The sequence below is a fragment of the Colletotrichum aenigma genome (genome assembly GCF_013390185.1).
Source record: "Colletotrichum aenigma strain Cg56 chromosome Unknown KSG_Cg56_contig05, whole genome shotgun sequence".
Lineage (NCBI taxonomy): Eukaryota > Fungi > Ascomycota > Sordariomycetes > Glomerellales > Glomerellaceae > Colletotrichum > Colletotrichum aenigma.
In genome coordinates this window covers 4,107,418-4,130,862 of record NW_023500911.1, presented here as the reverse complement: position 1 = coordinate 4,130,862, position 23,445 = coordinate 4,107,418, and the positions used below count along the sequence as shown (strand labels likewise).

Sequence of the window (23,445 nt, the reverse complement as noted above, 5' to 3'; positions counted from 1 at the left end):
AAGCGCGATCCAGTTGTCTCGGCGATGGGTTTTGTCTCGCACCCTGCCCCTGAGCCAGTGATCGCTTATGCGGTCTTCCAACGTAGGTGCATTCGGCATCACTCTGCTGACAGCGCCGACACGGTGGCTCGCCCTCTGTCTGGCATTTCAGCTTCATCTCTCGACAACGGTCGCATGGCCGATGCCGCTTTTGCGACCGGTAGGGTCGTGTCGTTTCGGCGACTGGGGTCGTTTTTCTCGGCGTTGGGGCCATGGTCGGTCAAATGAAGCACGGCGATGCTGCTCATGTGTAGAGACCAAATTGCTTTGATTTTGGCGATTTCGGCGAATGCTGATTATGAAGTAGTCCTGGTGGCATTGCTGGAATTTGCTCGAATGATGTCAAGTTCGGCGAAATGAGGGGAAGAAGCACGCGCTGCTCCGGCGAAAATTGGTCGTCGGCCAAACCAATTCGGCGAACTCTCCAGTGGCCGAAACTCAGTGTGAAAGGAAGCCGATTCGCCCATTTAATTGGAAGAGTGATGGATATGTCAAATAAAATATACGGATCTCTTGTAGCTAGGTCTCTATTCTCTCTCGTCGACTTTAAGTTCTGCGCATTTGTCTCCAGCAATAATATTAAAAGCCCACAAACCTCCAGATTTGGTCTTAGGTTTGCTTATCAACTGCATTTGCATCATGCCCATCCATTCAATTACACGGTTACTGCAAACCGGAAAGATGCAGGTTAGTCTCACACAATCTTTCTTCCCTTCTAAGTTTCTTCTTCGCAGTTTGCCGCCTGGAGGCGCACCTTGTTGACTGCCGTATGACTCTCACTTTAGTCTCACACAATCCCGCCTAATACATACCTCACGTCGACTGATGAGAAAACAGTCCAGCCATTCCCAAAAGACTGCCCAGCCAAAAGGCACTCACGAGCAGAATCGAACCAGGTCAGAAGCTCTCACCTCAGACCTCGAGCTTACTGATGACTCCCTAGAGGAGGTCTATCCGGAAGGCGGCATGGCTGCATATTTGGTTGTTTTTGGAGGTTTCTGCGCCATCATGGGCGGCCTAGGCCTCATGAACAGCATTGGCATCTACCAATCTTGGATTGCCACCCACCAACTTCATGACGTCGATGAAGGAAAGCTTGCCTGGATATTTGGCCTCTTCAATTTCATGGTCTTCTTCTGTGGCATACAGATCGGCCCTGTTTTCGATGTTCACGGACCAACATGGCTCATGGCTGCAAGCGTTGTGCTGTACGTGGCAGTCTTTGTCTCCATTGGGTTCTGCGAGGAGTACTGGCACTTTCTGGTTGTCATTGGTCTTGTTGCAGGTTCGGCGACATCCATCATATTTGTCGTGCCTGTTGCGACGGTGGGGCAGTACTTTCAAGTCAAGCGCGGAGCAGCAACTGGTCTGGCCATGGCTGGCGGCAGTCTTGGAGGCGTCATGTTCCCCCTCGTATTCGACAACTTGAGCGAGAGAATCGATTTCGCGTGGGTAACGCGTTCGATCGGGCTGATAACTGTTGTTCTTTTGATGGTTGGCTGCCTTTTTGTACGCCCGCGGAAATCTTTCCGCGATACTCTGCCATTGAACAGAAGTATCCTGCCAGACTTTCGCATCTTATTACAACACAATGTGCTCTTGATGACCATAGGAGTCTTTTACATCGAGTGGGGATTCTTCATTGGACTGGAATACGTTGCATCGTATTCCCTTGCCAACGGAATCAGCAAGAGGCTGTCATTTCTCATGATCGTGTTCCTCAACGCCGGTTCCGTCTCAGGCAGGTGGTTGCCTGGATTTTTCGCTGACAGATTCGGCCGGATGAACACCATGATCGCAACAAATGTACTTTGCACGATCGCCATCTTGGGCCTATGGTTGCCAGCAAAAGGCAATGTTGCCGCCGTCATAGCCTTCTATGTGGTCTTTGGTTTTGCAAGCGGAAGCAACGTCAGCCTGGTACCTGTTTGCGTGGGCGAGTATTGTTCCACTCAAGATTATGGGCGATATTATTCCACTGTGTACACTATTATTAGTTTTGGGTAAGTTATTTCCGCTGTAAGACTTCGATGAGCTGCGTTGCTGACACTCACAGGGCATTGACTGGTGTGCCTATAGCTGGAGCGATTCTTGAGAAATCGCATGGTTCTTATTTTGGACTAATAGTCTTCGCTGGGTTCTCGTATGTTGCTGGAACTGCTTGCTTCGTTGGACTCGCTGTCTTGCACCGCCAGTCCTCTTGAGACCAACGAGTCTCTTTCAGGCGATTGCTGTGGGGAATCCATATTACCCAATGATCCCGTATGTTGAACTTGGAGGAAGCAACGTTGGGACGTCAGCCGAGACCTCGTCTAGAAGTGGGCTGGAATATTAATGGACAGGTTCTCAAATGACTCTTTAGTACTCCGGCTCCATATCTCAAGGGTTTTTTTCACTCGTGCATCGATTTCGATATTTGGAACAAAACCTAGCAACAAAAATGCGAGGAAGCTAGAATCTGGTGATCACCTAGAAGTTGTAGGTCGGCATGGTATTGCTCAACGACGGTCCATCACAAGACTCAGCGATCTTTCAAGGAGATTCAACAAATCAACATAACCACCCAGCTTGGAAAGCCTTTTGAAGAAGCGGGTGAAGCAAAGCTCAGCAATATTTCCGCCCCAGCCTGCGCAGCCTGATCTTGGTCATGAGATGCCATGCAGCTGTGGAGAAGCTGCATGTAATGCCTCAACTTGCTCGTCGTTGATTCGCTTCTACCTTGTCCAACCCCATTTATCTCGCCAAGACATAAGCAGACCTTTACTGTGGTTGTCACTAACAACCGCTCTTTTTGGATCAAAGAATCCAGGGTGTGCATATTTTATGCGCCCATTTCCCGCAAATCAGCTTCCTTTATTTGCCTTGTAATCTGAAGCGGAATTCAAGCCGTGAATTCTTTTGTTCTGCCTTGTCCTTCCAGCACCCAACCGCCGAGCGGGGTTTTGGTCTTACGAACGGCCATCCTTACTCTGAATATCTTCAAGCCTCCGGCTTCCATGCCTGCTCGAAAGTTTGCCACTACGAACGACATCTTTCAGACCGTCCCTTCCTACATCTACGCGACGAGAGTGCTAGTCAGCCAGCTTAAGGAGAAGTGCGGTGGCTGTACATCCAAGCACGAAATCCGAGGTCCGGCAGCCTTCGTAGTCTGAGGGAATATGTGGCTCATTCATACCACTCTCTTGACGCTCATGGGGTTTCAAGGCGATCCCCAAGAAGACTATGCGATTTTGTCCCATACATGGGGCGAAGACAAAGTAACGTTCGCCGACTTTCGGGAATACGGGGCCGCGACAGAGTACCAGGCACGTCCGACCGGGGATGTGCCGAATGACAGCCCAGCCAGGCAGAAAGTCTTAGCCTCGTCGGGCTACGCGAAGATCAAGAAGGCAGCGGAACTCGCAAGAAGTCACTATCTTCGCTTCTTGTGGGTCGACACCTGCTGCATCGACAAAACTAGCAGTGCGGAGCTATCTGAGTCCATTAATTCAATGTACCGCTGGTACCGCAACGCTAGATTCTGCATTGCCTACCTCTCCGACGTAGAAGCGGCAACTCTAAGTGAGCTTTCTACTCATGACTCCAACTTTCGGCGCAGTCGCTGGTTCACAAGAGGTTGGACGCTACAGGAGCTTGTGGCCCCGAAAACAGTCATGTTCTATGCCAAAGACTGGTCCTACCTAATGGTGAAAGAACCAGTGCCCAGCAGCCAGGCATCATGCACTCTCCTAGCAGAGATCACAGGCATCAACCGGCACGTTCTACTTGGCACAACGTCACTGAGTGACATCAGCGTGGCAAATCGAATGAGGTGGGCTTCTTTTCGGAAGACGACACGCTCAGAAGACATGGCATACTGTCTTCTCGGACTCTTCAACGTCAATATGCCCCTCCTCTACGGCGAAGGGGACAGAGCATTTGTCCGACTTCAAGAGGAAATCTTGAAGGAGACTGATGATCAGTCATTGTTCTTATGGGCTTTATCGCCCAAGGAAAGAACAAGCTCGGATGACCTTTGTGGTCTTCTCGCTCATTCCACGCGGCTCTTTTCAATCGTAGACTTCGACTACGTCCGCCCGCTTCCTCCTACCCGATCACAGGAAAGCGCACATGTTAGCATAACTAATCAGGGACTCAGATTACCAACATCTATGGGGAGCTTGCATTGCACCGAGCCGCAGCAACGGGAAATATGGAAGAGGCCTTTGATGCTATGTGGTCCGCAAATAATGCATCCTTGGACTCTGACGCTCCATCACCCCTTGCGGAGGATACATCTGGCCGTTCCTTAGCTTTTCACGCAGCTTGCGGCGGAAACGCGTCCGCCATCCGCAAACTCGCGCGTTTGGGTGCCTCAATACATTCCGTAGACAAATGCGGAAGAGGACCAATTCATGCAGCCGTCATGGCTGGACAAGCTTCCGCAGTCGGGGCTCTACTCGATATGGGAGTAGACCCGGACAGCGTTACAAGCATCCACGGTCTAACCCCTCTTCATCTAGCTTGTCTGTACGGTTTTGAAGGTTGCGTAGAAGAGCTCCTCCGGCCTCACAGAATGGAGCATTATCATGAAGCAACTGTGGATAAGTTCTCAGCCGGTGACGCGCATGGTGATGGGGGCTTCCAAGCAATACATGTGGCTATCGGCAACGGGCACGCGGGATGCGTGGCTAAGCTGCTCCAGTCTGGCTGTCAACTACATCAGTCTGTCGAGGGCTATGTAAAACTCAGAGATTCGAAGCCGGGAAGTTTCAAGAAAGGAAACTTAGTGGTGTTTGAAACGCCACTGAAGGCACTGGAGATTGCGGTAGTTCTGGAAAAGACCGAGATATCTTCGCAGATCGACGCAAAGATGGAATTGAGTTCGTCAAACTCACTCAAGCAAAGAATCGAGACGCTCTTGAGTCACAACTAATGGCAGCTCAGGTGGAGCAGATGCACGAGCTGAAGCAAATAAGATGTAGAACCTTCCAGTGGCAACTGCCAAGGTCTCTACTAAAAGTATGACTAGGTGGCGTGGCTTTACGTTAGTCATATACAGAAACGACTATTGCAGTTTGATTACCTATAGTGTCCTGGACAAAACTCGCAGATATAAATGCCGACGAAGCTGGTGCAGGATTTTTGACAGACAGAAACATCCAATTATCCTATCTGCAATCAAAAACGAACGGCCACGGCATGTTATCTCTATATCGCCAGAAGCCCGAGGACCATATCACGATGGTCTCGAATTTGTTCTTGGGTCAATGACTAGTTTTCGCCACCCATGTATCACATCATCAATGTCAGTACTGTCTACGTAAGCTCTTCTGAAACCTGTTGTGCCCACGAACCACACTCGCTGTTAGGGATGTCTTTAAAATCGCACTGCCCTATGGCTTCCTCGACGCCCAAATCAAGCATCTGGTTGATCCACGCCGGTATAGTCTCCATATCTGGCGCATGCTGACTTGGCAATTTGCTCAGGAGTTGAGTCAAGGTTTGAGCTCCTACCTGAGCCATATTGCTCACTTCCGCAAGCATTCGCAGACGTGCAAGCGCGTCGTCAACCGCGCGCAAGCATTGGTCCCGAGATACGTGAGCCTTCCCAGGCCCGAGAGGATCTATCCTGAGCGTGGTGAGAGGGCCATCCTCGCTCTTGCCCGGAAAGTCGACATCCGTACAGAGGCCGACAAGCAGAACGGCAGCTTCAAATGTTGGGAAGATAATGCCCACGAACCGTGTGTGGCAGCCGCCTAGTATGGTGTGCAACTTAGAGACACTTTCCAGTACCCTCAATGCTGCCACGGCCAGAACCCTTCTCTGACACGATAGAAGAACTCGCTTATATATTGGAAGCCTATTTAGACAGGCTGGGTTTTGAAGCAGTACCGGACGAAAATTGCAGCAGAGCGACTCGAAAATGGTGGTATGCAGGTTTTGCCTCTGTAGAGGCAGCATAGGAAGACGCTCGTCCCATTGCGTGTTGGAGTCCAGAGCGAAGGCTGGCGGCAAAGTTGTGAGAAATCCGTTGCAAAACTTCTCGTATGTTGCTTCGGCCACGGTCGCGTCATACTCTCGCCTTGGCAAGAAGTCTCTCCAAAAGGACGCCAGACGGGCTTGGATCAAACGTTCTGAGAACTCTCCAGGGGCGTCGGCGTCGTCAACGTTTGGACCTAGGTGCATCCGTGGAAGGTTTTCGTCGGTCAAACCCGAGGGCAAGAAAGGGGACATGTCAAGTTGTCTCGAGAAAAGGCTGAGTAAACGTTAGCTATGGGTGACCAAATATGAGCCGTCGAGGTGAGCGTGGTACCTGTCCCATATGAAAAGGTTGCAGTACACCCTGCGACGCATTTCCTTGTCTAACTCATTCATTCCCATAATTATTGCCGCAGGCTTTCTATCAAGTCCAATCCTGTGTGCGACTCGAACCGCGTCGCCAAACGCTTCCCAAAACATCTTATTTCTCCCTTCGCACTGGTACCGTAATCCCGAAAAGAGCAGATGCTGCACGCGTAGAAGAGAGCCCTTCCCGTCGAGTCGAATGCAGATTGCAGTGAGCTTGTCGGCGACATCGTTGATTGAGTCTCGAATGTCCGTCAGGGACATGCCTCTGATCTTGTCGATAGTGTAAGACGGCGAGGGGAGAAACTGCAAAGCGTGAAAACACATCCTCAGGAGCAGCACTGCGAACTCGACGTCAAGTGTTGATGACGGCCGTTCTGAGTTCCACCATACTTGGTACTGTGCCAAGAACCAAGGTGGGTGCACAAGTTGTTCCATCCTACAAGAGTTGCAATTGTTAGTCGGTTTTCCAGGTTATTACTAGCTGGCAGCCCCGCGATACGAACCAGTGGATTTCCATCACATAGTATTGCACGAGAAAGTCAAGAATCTGACGATCGGGCATTCTTTCCGTTTGATCTTCAACTTCTTCCAACGATTCTAAAGGGATAGGCGCACATTGTCTATCTCGGATTCGGTGATTTCTCAGCCCTAACTATGTGCAGCTGTCAAAAATGATACGTCACGAATGGTGAATGAGCCAAGAATGTCGCGGGGAGCTTAAGCATGTAATGACAGAAGGGGGAGAAACTGCACTGACCCCACAGACCACAGCCATAGTATTAGACTCGCTGTCCTCAAAATATCCAGACACTTCGGCTATCGAATCCGCCACGTCAATCCTGCTCTCCTGGTCTGTGATACTCCGAGCAGAACCGCTGCTATAGTCTTGTTGAATGCGGGCATCATGTGCTGTAGGAGCATCTTCGTTTTGGCGAGCCTCCGTTTGAATTGGTGAAGTATTGGCTTGCAGTGCCTGCGAATTGTAATAAGCGCACTCCTCGGGTCGCCTGCGCCGAGCGCAATGATAGCATGGATAACGACGATTGCACTACGCGGGCACACGAGTTAGGACTGATGAACGATGTCTCACTCCAAGAAGTTGTGGGCAAATCTCCAGACCTTCTGCTTCCTAGTGTAACATGGAACACAGGATGATACAACACGCTTTCGGCCAGGCTTTTGCATGTCCGATGTTTCTGGCTCGGATCTAGAAGCAATGCGGAAAGCATCCATTTGATTTGACTTTCATCTAGTTTCCTGGGCGAAGACAAGAGCTGTAATACGGCAAAAGTGATGGAGGGTTTTATCATCAGCTTATCCATCGAGCTTTGTGGTCGGCGACTGGCCAGATAGAGCCCGGAACGAACTATTGGAGACAGTGACGAGAGCTTGTATTGTTCTTCAGCTGCCTTGCAACACTCAAAGTTCCTATCTGCAGCTTACATACATGCCTGTCATACCAGCATACGAAGTATTTCGTCTCAAGGCTCGCTGGGCGAATTCGTCTTTATGTCTTGACATGAGGTTATTCTCATTTTGTAAAGTGTATCATCGCGCCTACCATAGCCACCCCTCCCCCTACCCCCTAATCCTAAAGGACTAGGGTCTTTTACCTTTGTGGCGGAACTAATGCGACGATTCTCCGGGCCCGGTCCGTCGTCAAACTAGGATCTAGCCGTGCTTCGTTCTACATGCCGTGCTGCATCGGTTCGATTACGCAGCCGTCTCTTACAGGAATGGCGCGGGCGTTGGAGGGACTTCCATCAAGGGTTGCCGTGGGGGATGATAAGCGAAGTTGATGGCCCCGGTAAGCAGACGAGTCCCCCGGACTGAACGGACAGGCATGCAGAAATCCTGGGATATTTCTGACTGCAGTGTTTCGGCCCTGGTGGCGACAAATAAATCAGCGTCAAGTGCCATCAATCATTGGTCACGGCGTTTCTTTCATAACAGATATCCGTCGCGGAGAGATGAGTTAGGAGTGAAGGGTAACAATCATACGAGAACGGTCTTGCAGCAAGCCTCGGCAAAGTACACTTTCATGACTCACGTATCCCAGCTATGAGCGTTCAATGTACCTCCTTGTCAGTCCCGGTTGCTGACTCGCATATCTATCTCGTGCGTTCCGATGATGCTACGTGACGATCCAGGGTCCTCATGGTCGGCCGATATTTTTCGCCCGAGAATCATCGGCTTAGGTACGGCACCTTACCATTAGCCTGCGACTGTGACAGCACCACGAGTTATTTCATGTCCATCTAAAGATCAGGAATACTTAGGGCTCAATCTTGCGATGAGGTCTATAGAGCATGAAAATGACAGAGGTTGGGTCTCACTCATAGTGTTGTCGCATGAATAAATAAAGCCGAGCTCTCAGATCTTCATTTTGTATCAACAAACGCTATCAACCATATCTTTCTTTGTATTTGGTGTGCTGTACATCACCATGGCTCTTTCAGATGCGATCCAACTTCTCGGACGCGGGCTGCTGTCAACGCCACTCGGCCTTCTTGCCGTACTCGGAGTCCTTTATCTCTTATACAAACGGTTGCTATTACCCCGGCCCCTCCCGGGTATTCCGTACAATCCGGAGTCAGCCCACAAAATCCTGGGGGATGCCCCAGACATGCTGCGGGAGGTCAGCGTCACTAGAGAGCTCAACGTGTGGCTACTCAAGCAGGTGAACACCCTGCAGACACCCCTATCCCAGGTGTTTGTGGATCCCTTTTCGAAGCCCTGGGTACTTCTCGCCGACGCCATCGAAGCCCAGGATGTCATGATGCGGCGGCCCGAGTTTGACCGGTCGGACTTTATCACCGACGGGCTGGGCCCGGTGGGCGCCTTCCATGCCCGGATGAAGAGGGGCCAGACTTGGAAGCAAACAAGAGCCTGGCTGCAGGATCTCATGAGCCCCAGCTTTCTGAATGGGACGGTCGGCCCCGTCATGTACGACAATGCGCTTCATCTTGTCCACTTCTGGGAGATGAAAGCTCGCTTGGGCAGTGGGCGACCGTTTGACGTCAACGAGGATCTGAATCACAACGCTCTCGATAGCATGCTATCCTTCGTGTTTGACGAACACTTTGAGCACACTGCTCTGGGTCCCCAGTTCAAGGCTCTCTCTCAGCTACACCCCTCAAGCATCAAGATCGGACCAGACGGAGAGGCCGAATTCCCCGAGGCACCAGTTCATAAGTTCATTTCTGCACTTTATCAAACGGTTGAAGGCATCGATGAAGTAACGAAGTCTATGCTCCCATGTCTGAAGACGTGGTGGATCAACCAGACACTGAAGTTCAGGAAGCTAGTAGCAGGGAAGAGACAAGTTATGCGAGAGCAAATCCAAGGCTCTCTTAGGAGGTTAGATGAGACGGGAGAAGCTAAGACGGCAGTGGAATATATATTGATGCGTGAGAAGAGAACTGCAGAAAAGGAGGGCCACAAACAACCTGAGTTTAAGAGTCTAATTTTAATAGATGAGGTAAGATGAAAGAGTGTCCTCAAACACTATGGTTTGAAAGCCTGTTGATATCAGGTGCTGATATGGAGAACAGATTGCAGGGCAGTTTATAGCTAGCTTACATATAACCAGCACAACACTCGCCTGGATATTTATCTACTTGACTTAACTCCTGGAAATCTAAGCCAAGCTGTAGCGGGGGCTGCATACAGCCTACGCTAATGCGCACAACCAATCTCAGACGCCCACGTTAGCTGAACTGAACAAGATGTGGGTGCCCTATCTTGAAGCTGTGCTGGAGGAGGCACTCCAGCTGCATGCCACCAGCGTAGCACAGCAGGCAACCCGCAACACAGAGGTATTCAGCCATCGCATCCCTAAGGGCACGAATGTAGTCATGGTCGCCAACAGGCTGGGATTCCATGCGCCATCCTTTGACGTGGACCCCAGCTGGCGTAATGCGACAGCAAAGACGACAGTAGGCTGGGATGAGGGGTGAGATATGAAGGCGTTCGACCTAGAGCGATGGCTCACACGCGGGGAAGTTGATGGAGCTGTGGAGTTCAACGCAAACGCAGCACCACAAATCGCCTTTGGTATGGGTCCTCGCAGCTGTTGGGGTCGCCGACTGGTGTATCTAGAACTGCGCATAGTTACAACTCTTATGGTGTGGATATTTAACCTGCTGGAGGTCAGCCCATCGCTTGCCGATCCTAAGGCTAGTTATAGGATAGTCCACAGAGCGGATTAGTGCTTTTTGAGACTTAGACCCTAGGTGAACATTCAGAAGAATGAGGAGTAAACATGGTTGAGATTATTGAGATGTTACTTGGTGCCTCTTGTCCGCGTATAAATTTGAATGTTTCTTCCATATTCGTTTTGTTATCAGCTGGGGAAGAATATAACCTCCAGGGCAAAATACTATTTATGCATATGCACATAGTCAACAGAGATCCCAAGTTCTTACCGCGTGGAGGTTACTTAACTACTTATTGGTTGGAGACCGATGGGATGGATCAAATCCTTGCCTCAATCCAGGGTTATAACATTTCTTCTTTCCCTTTAAAGCAAAAGCTGGCAGTCAAGTCGTCTGACACGCCCCATTATTTAGACTCTATACGCCACGTAAAGTTTTGCAAGGGATTTAGAGAATCTGCATTGCCACAGGGTTTCCTGCAGCCGTGGACCGTGGTGACTCTAATCCGCCTGAGGGCAAGAGGTCGCAAAGATGTTGCATCGAACAGGATACATTTACTTTGAGCGCGAGCCCTGGAAGCTGGAAGGCTGTATTCGGAAGCATTATCTTAGGAATCCAAGCGGTGGAATCTGATTTGACGTTTAGTCTCCACCCATCTCATGACGTGCTCCCCAGTGACGAGGTCGCGATCAGCGAGTGTATAGTATTTCGCGAAATATGCTCCGAAGCAATCTTTGTCAAAATCGACACGCGTCTCGAAAAGGCCTTGATCTGCGTTACGAGTAGAGCTCAGTGCGGTACGGTGAGCGATGTCAGAAGGCTCTCGAAAGGAAGTGGAGGGGCGAGAAGTCATATCCTTCAAGCCAATGGTCTGATGAATTATCCAACTATGGTCTAGACTAATGATACAATGAAGGTCCCTTTATCCCTTCGACGGCATGGGCCGGTCATGTCGCTTCCTGCAGAGACCACGTTTGTCATGATGTCTGTACTGAGCTGGGTTGCTGGGTCGAAAGGAAGAATTGGCAATGACAAAAGCCCACCTTCCTCGATAAGTAAGAGATCTCGAGAAAGGACAGGCAGCCTGAAAAAGCAAAGTCTTGAGTCATCTACTCGAAGAAGACAATGTTGACGAGCACCTCTCAGGCGGCAGCAATGCCAGTGCTTGCCCCAAAGAGTCTCTCACGCCGCATGATGAGACTCAGAATAGCGGTGAGCCCTCCGGCGGCAATGACCAGCGTGTATGTCTGATCTATGGCTTTGACGATAGCATCGAGAACCCGGGTCCTGAGCTCTGCAGAGAGACCACGCACAAGGCTTGAGCGGGCACCCAGGATTGCAGCTTGAATATCAGCTGAGGGTGTGTTGGGCAAGATTTGTTCAATCTTATCTTGGCTGGAGTTGAGGAGGATGGCGTTGGCGATGGCCAAGGAGAGGGTGATTCCCACGAATTGGGCCAGAGTGATGAATCCGATGGCTGGAGGGATATCAAGCGGCTTCACAACCGTTTGAACGACGGAGAAGGAAGCTTGTAGAAACATGCCCACTCCAGCGCCGATGATCACCGTGTAATCATACACGCGGCTTGTGGGCGTGTCTTGCTCCACTGTGTACATGAGAGCGCCTCCCACTACAACTAGAAGGCCGCCCACCAGGTACCATGGCATATAATATCCCAGCTTAGGCATCAGAGCGCCGTTGCTGAAGACAATAACTACCATCACGACAATGAAGGGAAGCAGCCGGACACCGGCATCCAATGGGCCGTCATTGCGGGTAAACTGGAAGAAAATGGGTACCATGTAGATGGGCACGAATGAGCCTGCACCACCGGTAGCGCAGACTACAAACAGGATGAGGACAGAACGAGAGCGGAAGAACTGAATGGGGATGGTGCGCCGATCGGGTGTGGTGAAGATGTTGAAAACTTGCTGAATACCGAGTATGATGAATAAGGCCCCGGTAACAACAAACAACGCAATGATGCGGCCAGAGTCCCATGGATACACAACACCGCCCAAGTTGACTGCCAGGATCAAGGCGGTGAGTGCCCCGGCTTGGAGAGTGAAACCGGCATAGTCCACCTCGGCAAAACGAGAGCGAAGCGACGCGCCGGGGCGAGGGTCTTTACTCGGGATCAAGAAGATGTAGAAGGGTGCGCACACGGCGCCGATAAAAAGGTTGATGTAAAAGGCCCAGCGCCAACCCACTGAAGATTCGCTGAAGGCGCCGCCGATGACGGGGCCGAGAACGATGCCGAGACCCCAGGTGAGACCGGTGCTGGAGACATATAGCGGGCGCTCGGCCATGGTAGTGGTGGTAGAAATGAGTGTCATGCAGCCGACATACAATCCCGAACCGCCAGCTCCAGCGATGGCGCGGCCCAGAATCATTACATCCATGGTCGGCGCAGCGCCGCATATGACAGAGCCAACCTCAAAAAGAACAACGTGGAAAATGTAGAGCCACTTTGGGTTGAACTGGCTGTACAAGCGGCCCCAAGCCAGATTGGTGGCAGTTGCGGTGAGAAGAAAGGCAACGCTGAGCCATGAGAGTTTCTGAATGTTGCCAAACTCCAATATGATGACTGGCTGTAGGTCGGCAACCACGGTGTTGTCTAGAGCGTAGATGAAGGTAGAAAGCAAGATTGAAATGATGGTAAGATACCATTTTCAACCGTTGATATCACGCGGAGGAGCCTCCGGTTGCAAAGTGGTCTCGGAGCTGTCTGGCGCTTCTTGTGATTGCTTCTCTTCATCTTTTGAGCCGTTTTCTGCCGGACTCGTTGAACCTTCCTTGGACGTGGTGATGTCACCCAGGCTGGTGTCGCCCGAGCTGTCCTTCCCTTCGTCAATCACTGCCATTGAAGTGTTTTGACGGATAAAGTGTGAACCGTGACTACCAGATGAAAGAAACGTGAAGGAATGAAGTATGATGTCGTGAGTTGATGAGTAAAGAGTGGTAGAAAAGAATTGAAGGTCTATTTATCCTAATTTCTCGACTACATCTTGGGTATTGATGTCTTGAAGTCGTAGATATTAATAAGGTTTTTGATGAAGCTTTCATCAAAATGGCCCTTACTGGCCTTGAATTATCCCGATGCCCATCTTGTCAACAGTCAACACACGGCTGATCGACGCTACGGCACTTTCAGCAATCTCAGACAGGCTTGGTCAGATTTGTAAAGTCGGGATTGAATTCGGCCGGTTGACAGGGGGGAAGTAGACGAATGGTTTGCGTCCCCGACTCTTTCAATTAAACATCAGGTGGTTCTAGGGCCGGCCCGCGTCGCCATATGCGTCCCTCGGCCGTTGGTTCGCCGATGAACGGGGTGGTATTCAAGGGAGGTAGCAGTGCATCTTACCACGCCTTATCAAAGCAAGCATAGGGGTGGGGTGGGGAGAACGGCTGTTGGCCGTGGGAGACAGCGGTATGCATCCGGTGAAAGTTTAAATTCAGACCCCTAATGATTGAACGCAAGGGGCTGTTGGTATTCGACGCGACACTTTCCTGAACGAGACTGACTGGGATGTGGATTGTAGCCTGGCTCTATGTCACAGCGGCATGGCAGCCATCCCAATGCGACATGAGATGCCTTTTCAGTCTGTTTACACGTTCGGAGTATCATCGGAGCTGAATGCAGAACCCCGGGATGCCTTCCAAGACTGAGCCACCTGTATCCTCTACATGATTATCGCCAGGGCACACAGATGCGGGATCTCATCACAAAGTGCTCTACTGTGAATTTATACTCTTTGAACTCAGTGTCCTTACTCGTTCGTGTGCCTGATGAGACTTGTCTATGCCCAATTTGATTCAAAGTAGTTTAGAGTGCATGAAGCAGCGGCTTTCTCAGCTCGATACGAGAGCTTTTGTCTCTATTTTCACGCCTCGTCTACTCCATGCCCGGCTTCCATGACACTTTGAATTCAGCGGCGTAAGTGCGCCTCCACCAAGCCCATCAACCCCTCTGGACGAACAGAACGGATCTCATATCTCTCATCCGCCTGCTTTAGCAGAACCTCGAACTCATCCGCAGTACGCAGTTTACCACCAAAGCCCACCAGCATGATTAAATCAATCTGGCGCATTCCACGCTCCACGTCGCGCTTAAGCACGCCGTGCTCTGGCAAGATCATGTCGTTGATAAGCAACGGCGTGCCGGGTTTGGAGCGCTCGAGACCCGGGACGAGGGCGCGGAACATGTCAACGACTCGGGCATCACACCAGTTAAGCGCACACGCACGCAAAATGAAGGCCGCGGCATCGGCAACAGGCTGCGGGTCGAAGAAGCTGTGCTGCATGAAGGTGACGCGGCCGCGAGTGTCGTCGGTGAGGAGTGATTGACCTGCTACGTGCATGTCGGCTGAGTCTTGGACGATGAAATTGAGGTTGGGGAAGCTCTGTATGAAAGAGTGAGAAAAGATGTTCACGAAAATTAGGGAGAGTGTGAGAATTTCTTTCTTACCTTTGCTAAAGTAATGGAGACCTTGCCGCTGCCACCACCGACATCGACGACGGTCCCGTTCAGATTGCCCCATGGGAAGGAGTCTTTCAGAGCATCAATGTTGAGGTTCACTTTTACGCGTTAGTCTAGGGTATCCCATTGTGATCAGATAAGCCCCAGGTCTGGGAGCAAAGAAGCGGCGCATAACACTGATAGGAAGGGAAAGGGGCTCTACAATTTGCCCAGCCTGCCATGGCTTTGGCAAAACGGATGGAACGCTGGGTATCCTTCTCGTAGAAATTGAAAATCGGAAGACCATGTCTCGTGGTGAACGGGGTGACGGCACTATCATAGCTCTTGGGTGATACCTTGACATTGTCAGCGGTTGCGGTGGCCGCTTTGAACATCTCGTCAAGTCTGCTCGAAGCATTTAGTATACCGCATTTGTAGGCGTTCCATCATAAGATTGGTGACATACGTGTAATGAAGCGTTGCACGAATCTCTTCGTCCTTGTGCAAAAGGTACGAGCTGGGATTGTGCGCGACATATCCAGGCTTTGGCTCTCGGAAGATGGACTCGGTAGCGAGGAGGCGAACAATGCGGGTCGTTCTGTCGAGATCAACGCCAGCCCGCTCGGCCAATTCTTCCAGTGAGATCTTTCCCTCGGCAGGGACGATACTGAAGAAGTTAAAGTCGAGGGCCACTGAGACTGCAGCGAGCTCGTATCCTTGACAGGCGAGGTTCCGGAAGTGTCGCTTCGGGCCCTCGACCAGATACTGGAGGTCTTCCAGGGATCGCTTCAGCTCTCCCTGAAGCTTGGCGTAGTCGAGGGTCTCAGGGCGGTCGGTGTCATTGGCTGCCAAAGAAGGCTGCTCAAGATTATTGGCGTTCAAGTACTTGACAATGCACTGGGTTTGTTGGACGATATCCTCGGCGACGGCGAGGAGTCCGCTAGCGTGAGCGCCGTTACTTTGCGATGGCATGATGAAATCAGGGCAAGCTGTCTTCAAACTAGAAGGCCAGTATTGATCTTGGATACTGATCATCTATCAATGCCTAAAGACTAACAAGCATAATACCTTTATAGCTTACATGTTGACTTCGCATACAGCATCAAACTAGCTGGTTGGGACAAGTGCAAAGCCGTCTCGGTCGGGACTTCTTGTGGCTTCGGGCGTCATGCCGTTTCGATAATTTCTGAGTCAATGCCCAGCCGGAGAGCCAAGTAACTTTACACCATTGGAATGCACGTGGCCATGCAATGCCCGTTTTTTGCGCAAATAATATTTTATCATTTGGGCTGACAAGAGGGGTATCGTAAACTGCGCCGCTTGTTGGCGTTGGCTGTCAAGGGAAGCTTGCGATACATCAGATTCGTTATCCCTCGGAAAGCTAAAGTGATGTAGGATTGTCAAAGATAACGAAACGGCTGGGCAACATAGTTCCATGGACGCCGTTGGCATGCAGCTAGAAACCCACAGCATCGCAACCAACGTAGGCCGATGTTTCGCGGGCAAAATCTGAACGACTGCGCTCCCCATCTCAAGCCCCACTATGGATGTAGCAATTCGTTGGTTTCTGATCAGTCGATAGGTATTACCAACCAACAACCGGATAATGTAAGTTTCGGGCATAGTTGCTTATATCGTACAAACGGCCGATATTTCACGGCTCATTTTGTAGCAACGCGCGTATCCATACCTTGCTACGAATCTGCCCGCGTTATGTCATTTTGTTTTCGTGACGCACGCGCCCGGCCGAGTGAACGGCCGACGAGGAATTGTGATGTGAGATTGCGGCGAAGTGCGTCCGTTTGACGATCTTCGTCGAAGCCCCGGCGATACACTTCACTGTGCGGCAACGAGGACTCTCGTGTTGGCTCAAAGGAACTATCTCGTTAGCCGCCGGTGCCGCCTGCGGGGTGCTCTTTAAAAAGATCCTGAAAAGCATGGAGCCTCAGGTTCAATGGACTATTAGTCGTGGATGTCATTTTCAATGTTCATGTGCCCAACTCTTACACCTCTGCAATACATCAGATCAATCCCAACGACAAGCGGGACATCAGCGCCTGAATTGAGGGCCATTTGTCAACGTGTGACATAGTCAACAGCATCTGAGTGTCTTCTGGCTATCAAAAAGACAAATATACAACGGCAATCAAAGATACTCTACCTAGACTTGCAACACGTACCGACATGAGTGAGACGCGTCAACCAGAGCCGGTAGCCATCGTGGGAATGGGTAAGTCCCTCTAATCACCTTTCTAAACTCGCACGCTAATGGTATTCCTAAGGTTGCCGCTGGGCGGGAGGCATTCGCGACACATCCGGGCTCTGGGAATTCCTTATCAACAAGCGCTCTGGATACCAGGACTGGGCCGAGCCTCGCTTCTCAGCCAAGGGGTTCTACCATCCCAACCCAGAACGTCCCGGAACTACGGCAGCAAAGGGCGGATACGTGGTGACTGATGATCCGCGCCTTCTTCGGCATCTCAGGCCTTGAAGCTGAAACCATGGATCCTTCACCACGGAAGCTTCTGGAAGTTATCTATGAAGCCTTTGAGAGTGCTGGCGACACTTGGGAGAGCGTCAACGGGACTCGTACGGGCGTTCATGTTGCGGACATCTCCTATGATAACGCGTATGCGCAGACGCGTGACTGGGAGTATGCGAGGCCACACGCCACCACAGGTGTCTGCCGCAATATTCTCAGCAACCGTATCAACTACATTTTCAATCTCCTCGGCCCTAGGTAAGTTTCGCTTCGTGTTACCCCCGAGTGACTACTAACATGAAGACAGCGTCACACTTGACAGTGCCTGCACATCAGCACTTTACGCGCTACATTTCGCCATCCAGGCTATACGCGATGGCGACTGTGACTCAGCCATCGTCGCAACGGCAAACTGGATCATGGACCCAGCTATGCAGATTGCCATGGACAAGCTGGGTGCGCTCTCAGGCACATACATGAGCCACGCATTTGACGCCTCGGCTGACGGCTACGCCCGCGGCGAGGGATTTGCAGCCATCTATCTCAAGAAGCCGGAGACAGCCATCCGAGACGCATCCCCAATCAGAGCTTTGGTTCGCGGGAGTGCAATCGGTGCCAACGGCCGGTCAAGCGGCATTACCCACCCCAGCGGCGTCGCACAGGAGGGAATCATCCGCAAGGCGTACGTCAACGCTGGCAACCTGCCGCCCTCAGAGACGATATTCCTCGAGTGCCACGGCACAGGAACGCGCGTTGGTGATCCTCTCGAGGTGGAGGCTGCGGGCAAGGTCTTCGGGCCCGGCCGATCGGATGCTGAGGAGGACCGGCTGCTGATCGGGTCCGCCAAGACCAACCTGGGCCATACCGAGGGCGCGGCAGCACTCGCGGGTATCTTCAAGGCGGTACTAGCGCTCGAAGAGGGTGTGATTCCGCCCAGTATTGGAGTCAAGACACTGAACCCCCGCATCGACTTCGATAAGGCCAAAGCCAAGGTCGTCACCGAGGTCATCCCCTGGCCTGAGGGTAAGCTGCGGCGGGCGAGTATCACGTCTGCCGGTTTCGGTGGTTCTATCGGACATTGTATCATCGACCATGTCAACGTTGTTTACCCAGACTACGTCAAGCCAGGTATCCGAAGCAAGGTTGTGGCCAATGGAAACGGCCTGACCAATGGATCGGTCAAGAACAGCATCAGCACTGGCACCAGCAACGGCAACAAGAGTAAGGGCGCTATGCTCGCTGTCGGCGTGGGTCCTGACGAGGCGGCCGAGTTTCTGAGGGGTCTTGAGCAGGAAATCAAGATTGCGGCCATCAATTCGCCGGGTAGTGTCACGCTTTCTGGAGAGTTGGAGGCTGTCAATCAACTGACTGCGACTTTGACTGACAAGAACGTCTTCAATCGGCTGCTTAAGACAGGAGGCAATGCGTACCATTCGCATCACATGGCTGCGCTGGGCTCCCAGTATCAAGACCTGCTGGAGGGCGGCATGAAGCATTTGGAGACTCTTAAGCTGCGCGAGAAGCAGCATCGATATGCCCCGGTACCTTGGACGTCATCCGTAACGCCAAACAAGATGGCTGACGCCGATTCGTCTTACTGGCGCGCCAACCTCGAGTCCCCCGTGCGTTTCTCCGAGGCCGTCACCAAGCTCCTTCAGCTGGAAGGCCTGGAGATTGGGGCGCTGGTAGAGATCGGACCACACCCGGCGCTGAAAAGCCCGCTTGATCAAATCGGAAAGAGCATCGGCAAGAAGATACCACACGTCGGATCCTTGAAACGCGGTGAAGACAGCCGTATACCCATGCTACAGCTCGCCGGGTCTCTGTTCGGTCTGAACGCCGAGATCGACCTCGTAGCCGTCAACGCAACCGACGACCACGAGCCAGGAACACTGGCTCACGGCGTTATGGTAAAAGACCTCCCGCCTTACCAGTACACCTACGGGCCGGTCAGCTACTACGAAGGCCGCGCCAGCAAGGAGTTCCGCCTCCGCAGCGTGCCGCGGCACGACCTCATCGGGTCCAAGGTATCCGGCAACGCGAAGCTGCGGCCGCAGTTCCGGAACGTTCTGCGGCTCAAAGACCTGCCCTGGCTCGAACACCACCGTCTACTTCCGGATGTGGTCTTCCCCGCCGCCGAGTACATGGCCATGGCGATGGTGGCTTCCTCGCAGATCCACGAAGAGTCTCCGGATGCCCTGCCCATTGCGGGATACTCGCTGCGTAACGTTGACATTAAGACGGAGCTGAAGATCCCCGAGGACCAGCACGGAATCGAGGTTATGCTGAGCTTGGAACTTCCCGACCAGGCAACGGCACGGGAGCCGACGTGGGCCAGTTTTTCTGTCAGCTCTGTCGCGCGTGACTCAGACCAGTGGACGGAACACTGCACCGGACAGGTTCGCATCGACATTGCAGAAGCGCTGAATACGGATGAGATGAGCATCAGCTCGGCCGATGAGTCCCGGGCTGTGGATTCGCGTGCCTGGTACAAGACATTCTCGGCCATCGGCCTCGGGTACGGCCCCGCGTTCCAGGCACTCTCGGACATGCGCGCCGCTCCAGACAAGGGGTTGGTCTCCGCCAAGTTGGGCCTCAAGACGACATCTGGCACAGTCAAGGGAGGAGAGTCGAGCTACCCGATACATCCTGCCTCACTAGACGCCATGATCCAGCTTGGCCTCGTCGCCTGCCATGGCGGCCAAACCGACCGAGCCACCACAGCTTTCGTGCCAACCCATATCTCGGAGCTCCATGTTCGAGCTGGAAAGGAGGTCTATGATATTGACTGGGGCACTGCAATCGCCCATGGCGAGTTTCGTGGTCTACGATCAGCGTACATCCAGCTTCAACTTCAAAGCCCTGCAGGTGGCTTGATGATTGAGGTCAAGAACCTGCGCTGCACCAGCTACGCCCTTCAAGACCGGTCTTCCGATGCTGAACAATCCAAGGCCTTCTCTAGCCCGTTCACACGCATGGTATATAGGCCCGATTTCCGTGCTCTGAGCAACCGTCAGGCTCGCGCATTGCTCCCACCACCACCAGAAAATGCTGCTCTTGTGCCGCTGCTCGACCACCTGGAGAACTTGGCAGCTCTAGTTGCCGTCGATATGTATGAAACCCATATCGCCGGTAGCAAGGCGATGTCGGATATGTCAGCGCCAGTTGGCCATTATATCGCGTGGATCAAGAGACTCGTAGAGGGGAGCCAAGCAGACACCATCACCAAGGCAAAGAACCTGTCATCTGCTCAACGTCAAGAGGCCCTTAAGGAAGCGTACCAGAATGCAGGCGAAACCATCGAGGGGCAGGCTCTGCGGCGTCTTCACGATAGTCTGGCAGAAATACTTCACAGCCGCAGGACTGGCGATGAAATCCTGGCGGAGGGGGGTCTGCTGGCCGACTTTTACGATAAGAGCTTGTTCCTCACCGGCGCACAACCCCACTTAACCAGTCTTTTCGACCTCATCAGCCACACCAACCCAAACCTCCGAATCCTGGAACTTAAGGGTGGAAAGGGCGACACGGCGCGCGTTGTGTTAGCCGCGCTGAGTAGCACAAAGGGTCTCAAGCGCTATCAGGACTACACGGTGACTGACATTTCGGACGCCGCGCTCCAGCAGGCCCGATCTCAGCTTGCTGATCACGGCAGTGTTGATTTCTCCATTCTTGACATGGAACAGGATCCTTTAGAGCAAGGCTATGAGTCGGCAGCCTACGACCTCATCATCGCATCCCAAGCCGTACACACCGCCTCATCCGTAACCAAGGCCTTGGGGAATATCCGAAAGCTGCTGCGTCCGGGTGGCAAGCTGGTGTTAGTTGAGGCCACCGAAAGCCGTAACAGCGCCTGGGTCGGACTCATCGGCGGTGCGCAGGCTGGATTCTGGCATGCCGTGCCTGATGGTCGGACTAACGGCCCCTTCTTGAGTAATACGGAGTGGGATACCGCTTTGCGTGCGTCCGGTTTCTCAGGGGGCGAGATCGTACTCGACGACTATCCTCACCCTTCGACTCACTCGACGGTGATCATATCCACTCTCATCGAGCCCGTTCCTGCGAAGTTGAATGCTGGGGCCCAAGTCGTCCATCTTCTTCACGGAGATGAGGGTGTCACACCGCTCCTGAATCGCCTATCATCCACGCTAGAACGCCGCGGCCTGTCGGTCAAGACCATTTCAATCGACACTGCGGTAACGGATGTACCCAATAACGCGCGCGTGGTTGCGTTCTTGACCGGAAAGAATCTTCTCCTGGACGCCGACCAGCATCGTCTGGACATCTTCAAGCACCTGGCTCACCACACGTCCACCATGGTGTGGCTCACATCCTCGGGCATGACGCAGGGTCGAAGCCCGGATGGAGCCATTGTAAACGGCCTCCTTCGTACCATCTCCACGGAGGCTCCAACGGGACGCTTCCTATCTGTTGACGTGGATGCCGACAATTTCGATGTCAGTAACGAAGACCATCTGGAAGAGCTCGTCCGTGTGCTCGCAGACTACGAGCAAGCACTCCAGCAGCCCTCTGACCCCGATAGCTTCGAGGACCGGGAGTTTGACTGGCACAGCGGCCGTCTATGGGTGAGCCGGCTGACCCCTGAGCCGGAGCTGGACGGCTACTCTGATGTCTTCGTCACACCGGCGACCCGCGGCGTCAAGATGTTGCCTTTCGATGGCCAAGGTCCGGTGCGGGCCGCGTTTGAGACAACGGGTATCCTCACCTCACTTTACTTCCGTCCAGACACAGAGCTGCGCCGGCAGCCGCTGGCGCGCGACTGGATTGAGGTCAAACTAGCCGCCGTCGGGCTCAATTGGAAAGACCTGGTGCTCTGCACAGGTCGCTTCGATGGCAACAACCTGTCCTCCGAGTATTCCGGCGTTGTCACAGCAGCCGGCGCCGAATCGGGCTTTGTCACTGGTGACCGGGTATACGGGCTTGGAAAGGGGCACTTTGGCAACTACGCCCGCGTGCCGGCGCGTCTTGCTCAGAAAGCTGCCTCGGGCGATGACTTGACTGATCTCGCTACCCTTCCTGTGGTGTACATGACTGCTGTGTACGCATTTGAGCACCTTACACGCCTGCGCCAGGGGCAAAAGGTGCTGATCCAGTCTGCGTCCGGCGGCGTTGGCCTCGGAGCGATACAGCTGGCTCGGGCCAAGGGCGCTGATGTCTTTGGCATGGCCGGCTCGGATGACAAGCTACGCTTTCTCGTCGAGACAGTCGGTCTCAAGCCCTCGCACGTTTTCAAAGCGCGCGATTCTGCCGAGCTGAAGCGTGCCATATCCGCAACCGACAACCGCGGCTTCGACATCATTCTCAGTACCGCACAGGGCGACTGGCTATACGAAACAACAAAAGGGCTGGCACCCCTCGGCCACTTAATCGACATTGGCCGGCTGGACGTCAACAACGCTCGCGGTATTGGGTTGGAGCTATTCCAGAAGGGTGCCAGCTTTTCATCCTTCGATCTTGGTCATGTCGTCGAAACAGCCCCGGAACTTGGTGGTGATCTCATGCGGTCCGTAGACGAGCACCTCCGTGCCGGCCGCATCACCGCTGTCCGCCCTCTGACCCCCTGGGACGTCTCTCATCTTGACCAGGCCCTACTCAACTTCTCCAAGGGCACGCACACTGGCAAATGGTGTTGACGTTCCAGAACCCCACGGCCCCCGTTCGTATGGTGCCGGCATACCCCAGCGTCAGCTTCGATCCTGAAGCTTCCTATGTCATCACCGGCGGGCTAAGCGGTCTCGGACGATCTATCATTCGGTGGATGGCGGACCGCGGTGCACGAGACATGGTAGTCCTCTCCCGTCGAGGAGCTGCCGTTCCTGAGGCAAAGACGCTCATCGACTCCCTGGCACAACGCGGCGTACGCATCCGGCCGCTTGCGTGTGACCTCAGCCGTCCGGAGCAGGTGACGGATGCTGTTGAGAAGACACGCGCCGAGCGACCTCTGAAGGGCATCGTCCACT

General features: G+C 52.9%; 6 protein-coding genes across 6 annotated transcripts; 3 read left to right on the top strand and 3 right to left on the bottom strand.

Moving 5' to 3' along the window:
• Positions 1-678: 678 nt before the first annotated feature.
• Positions 679-2,243, top strand: MCH4-1 (putative transporter MCH4; the record flags this gene model as incomplete). Its single annotated transcript, XM_037323993.1, has 3 exons — positions 679-726; positions 877-2,042; positions 2,096-2,243. 3 exons carry the CDS (start codon positions 679-681, stop codon positions 2,241-2,243), a joined length of 1,362 nt encoding a protein of 453 aa, XP_037178341.1.
• A 954-nt stretch (positions 2,244-3,197) lies between these two features.
• CGCA056_v008745 (Vegetative incompatibility protein HET-E-1) lies at positions 3,198-4,331 on the top strand (the record flags this gene model as incomplete). The annotated part of the gene is made up of 3 exons (XM_037323992.1): positions 3,198-3,319; positions 3,386-3,793; positions 3,815-4,331. 3 exons carry the CDS (start codon positions 3,198-3,200, stop codon positions 4,329-4,331), a joined length of 1,047 nt encoding a protein of 348 aa, XP_037178035.1.
• Positions 4,332-5,337: 1,006 nt separating this feature from the next.
• sol4 (putative transcription factor sol4) lies at positions 5,338-6,931 on the bottom strand (the record flags this gene model as incomplete). The annotated part of the gene is made up of 3 exons (XM_037323991.1): positions 5,338-6,277; positions 6,500-6,805; positions 6,873-6,931. The coding sequence occupies 3 exons, from the start codon at positions 6,929-6,931 to the stop codon at positions 5,338-5,340; spliced, it is 1,305 nt and encodes a 434-aa protein (XP_037177482.1).
• Positions 6,932-8,815: 1,884 nt separating this feature from the next.
• Positions 8,816-10,378, top strand: CGCA056_v008743 (Cytochrome P450 monooxygenase TRI13; the record flags this gene model as incomplete). Its single annotated transcript, XM_037323990.1, has 3 exons — positions 8,816-9,850; positions 10,071-10,324; positions 10,375-10,378. 3 exons carry the CDS (start codon positions 8,816-8,818, stop codon positions 10,376-10,378), a joined length of 1,293 nt encoding a protein of 430 aa, XP_037178340.1.
• A 1,290-nt stretch (positions 10,379-11,668) lies between these two features.
• patC-2 (Efflux pump patC) lies at positions 11,669-13,390 on the bottom strand (the record flags this gene model as incomplete). The annotated part of the gene is made up of 2 exons (XM_037323989.1): positions 11,669-13,143; positions 13,204-13,390. 2 exons carry the CDS (start codon positions 13,388-13,390, stop codon positions 11,669-11,671), a joined length of 1,662 nt encoding a protein of 553 aa, XP_037178339.1.
• Positions 13,391-14,455: 1,065 nt separating this feature from the next.
• sol2-1 (O-methyltransferase sol2) lies at positions 14,456-15,957 on the bottom strand (the record flags this gene model as incomplete). The annotated part of the gene is made up of 4 exons (XM_037323988.1): positions 14,456-14,929; positions 14,995-15,104; positions 15,209-15,390; positions 15,452-15,957. 4 exons carry the CDS (start codon positions 15,955-15,957, stop codon positions 14,456-14,458), a joined length of 1,272 nt encoding a protein of 423 aa, XP_037178021.1.
• Positions 15,958-23,445: the final 7,488 nt, after the last annotated feature.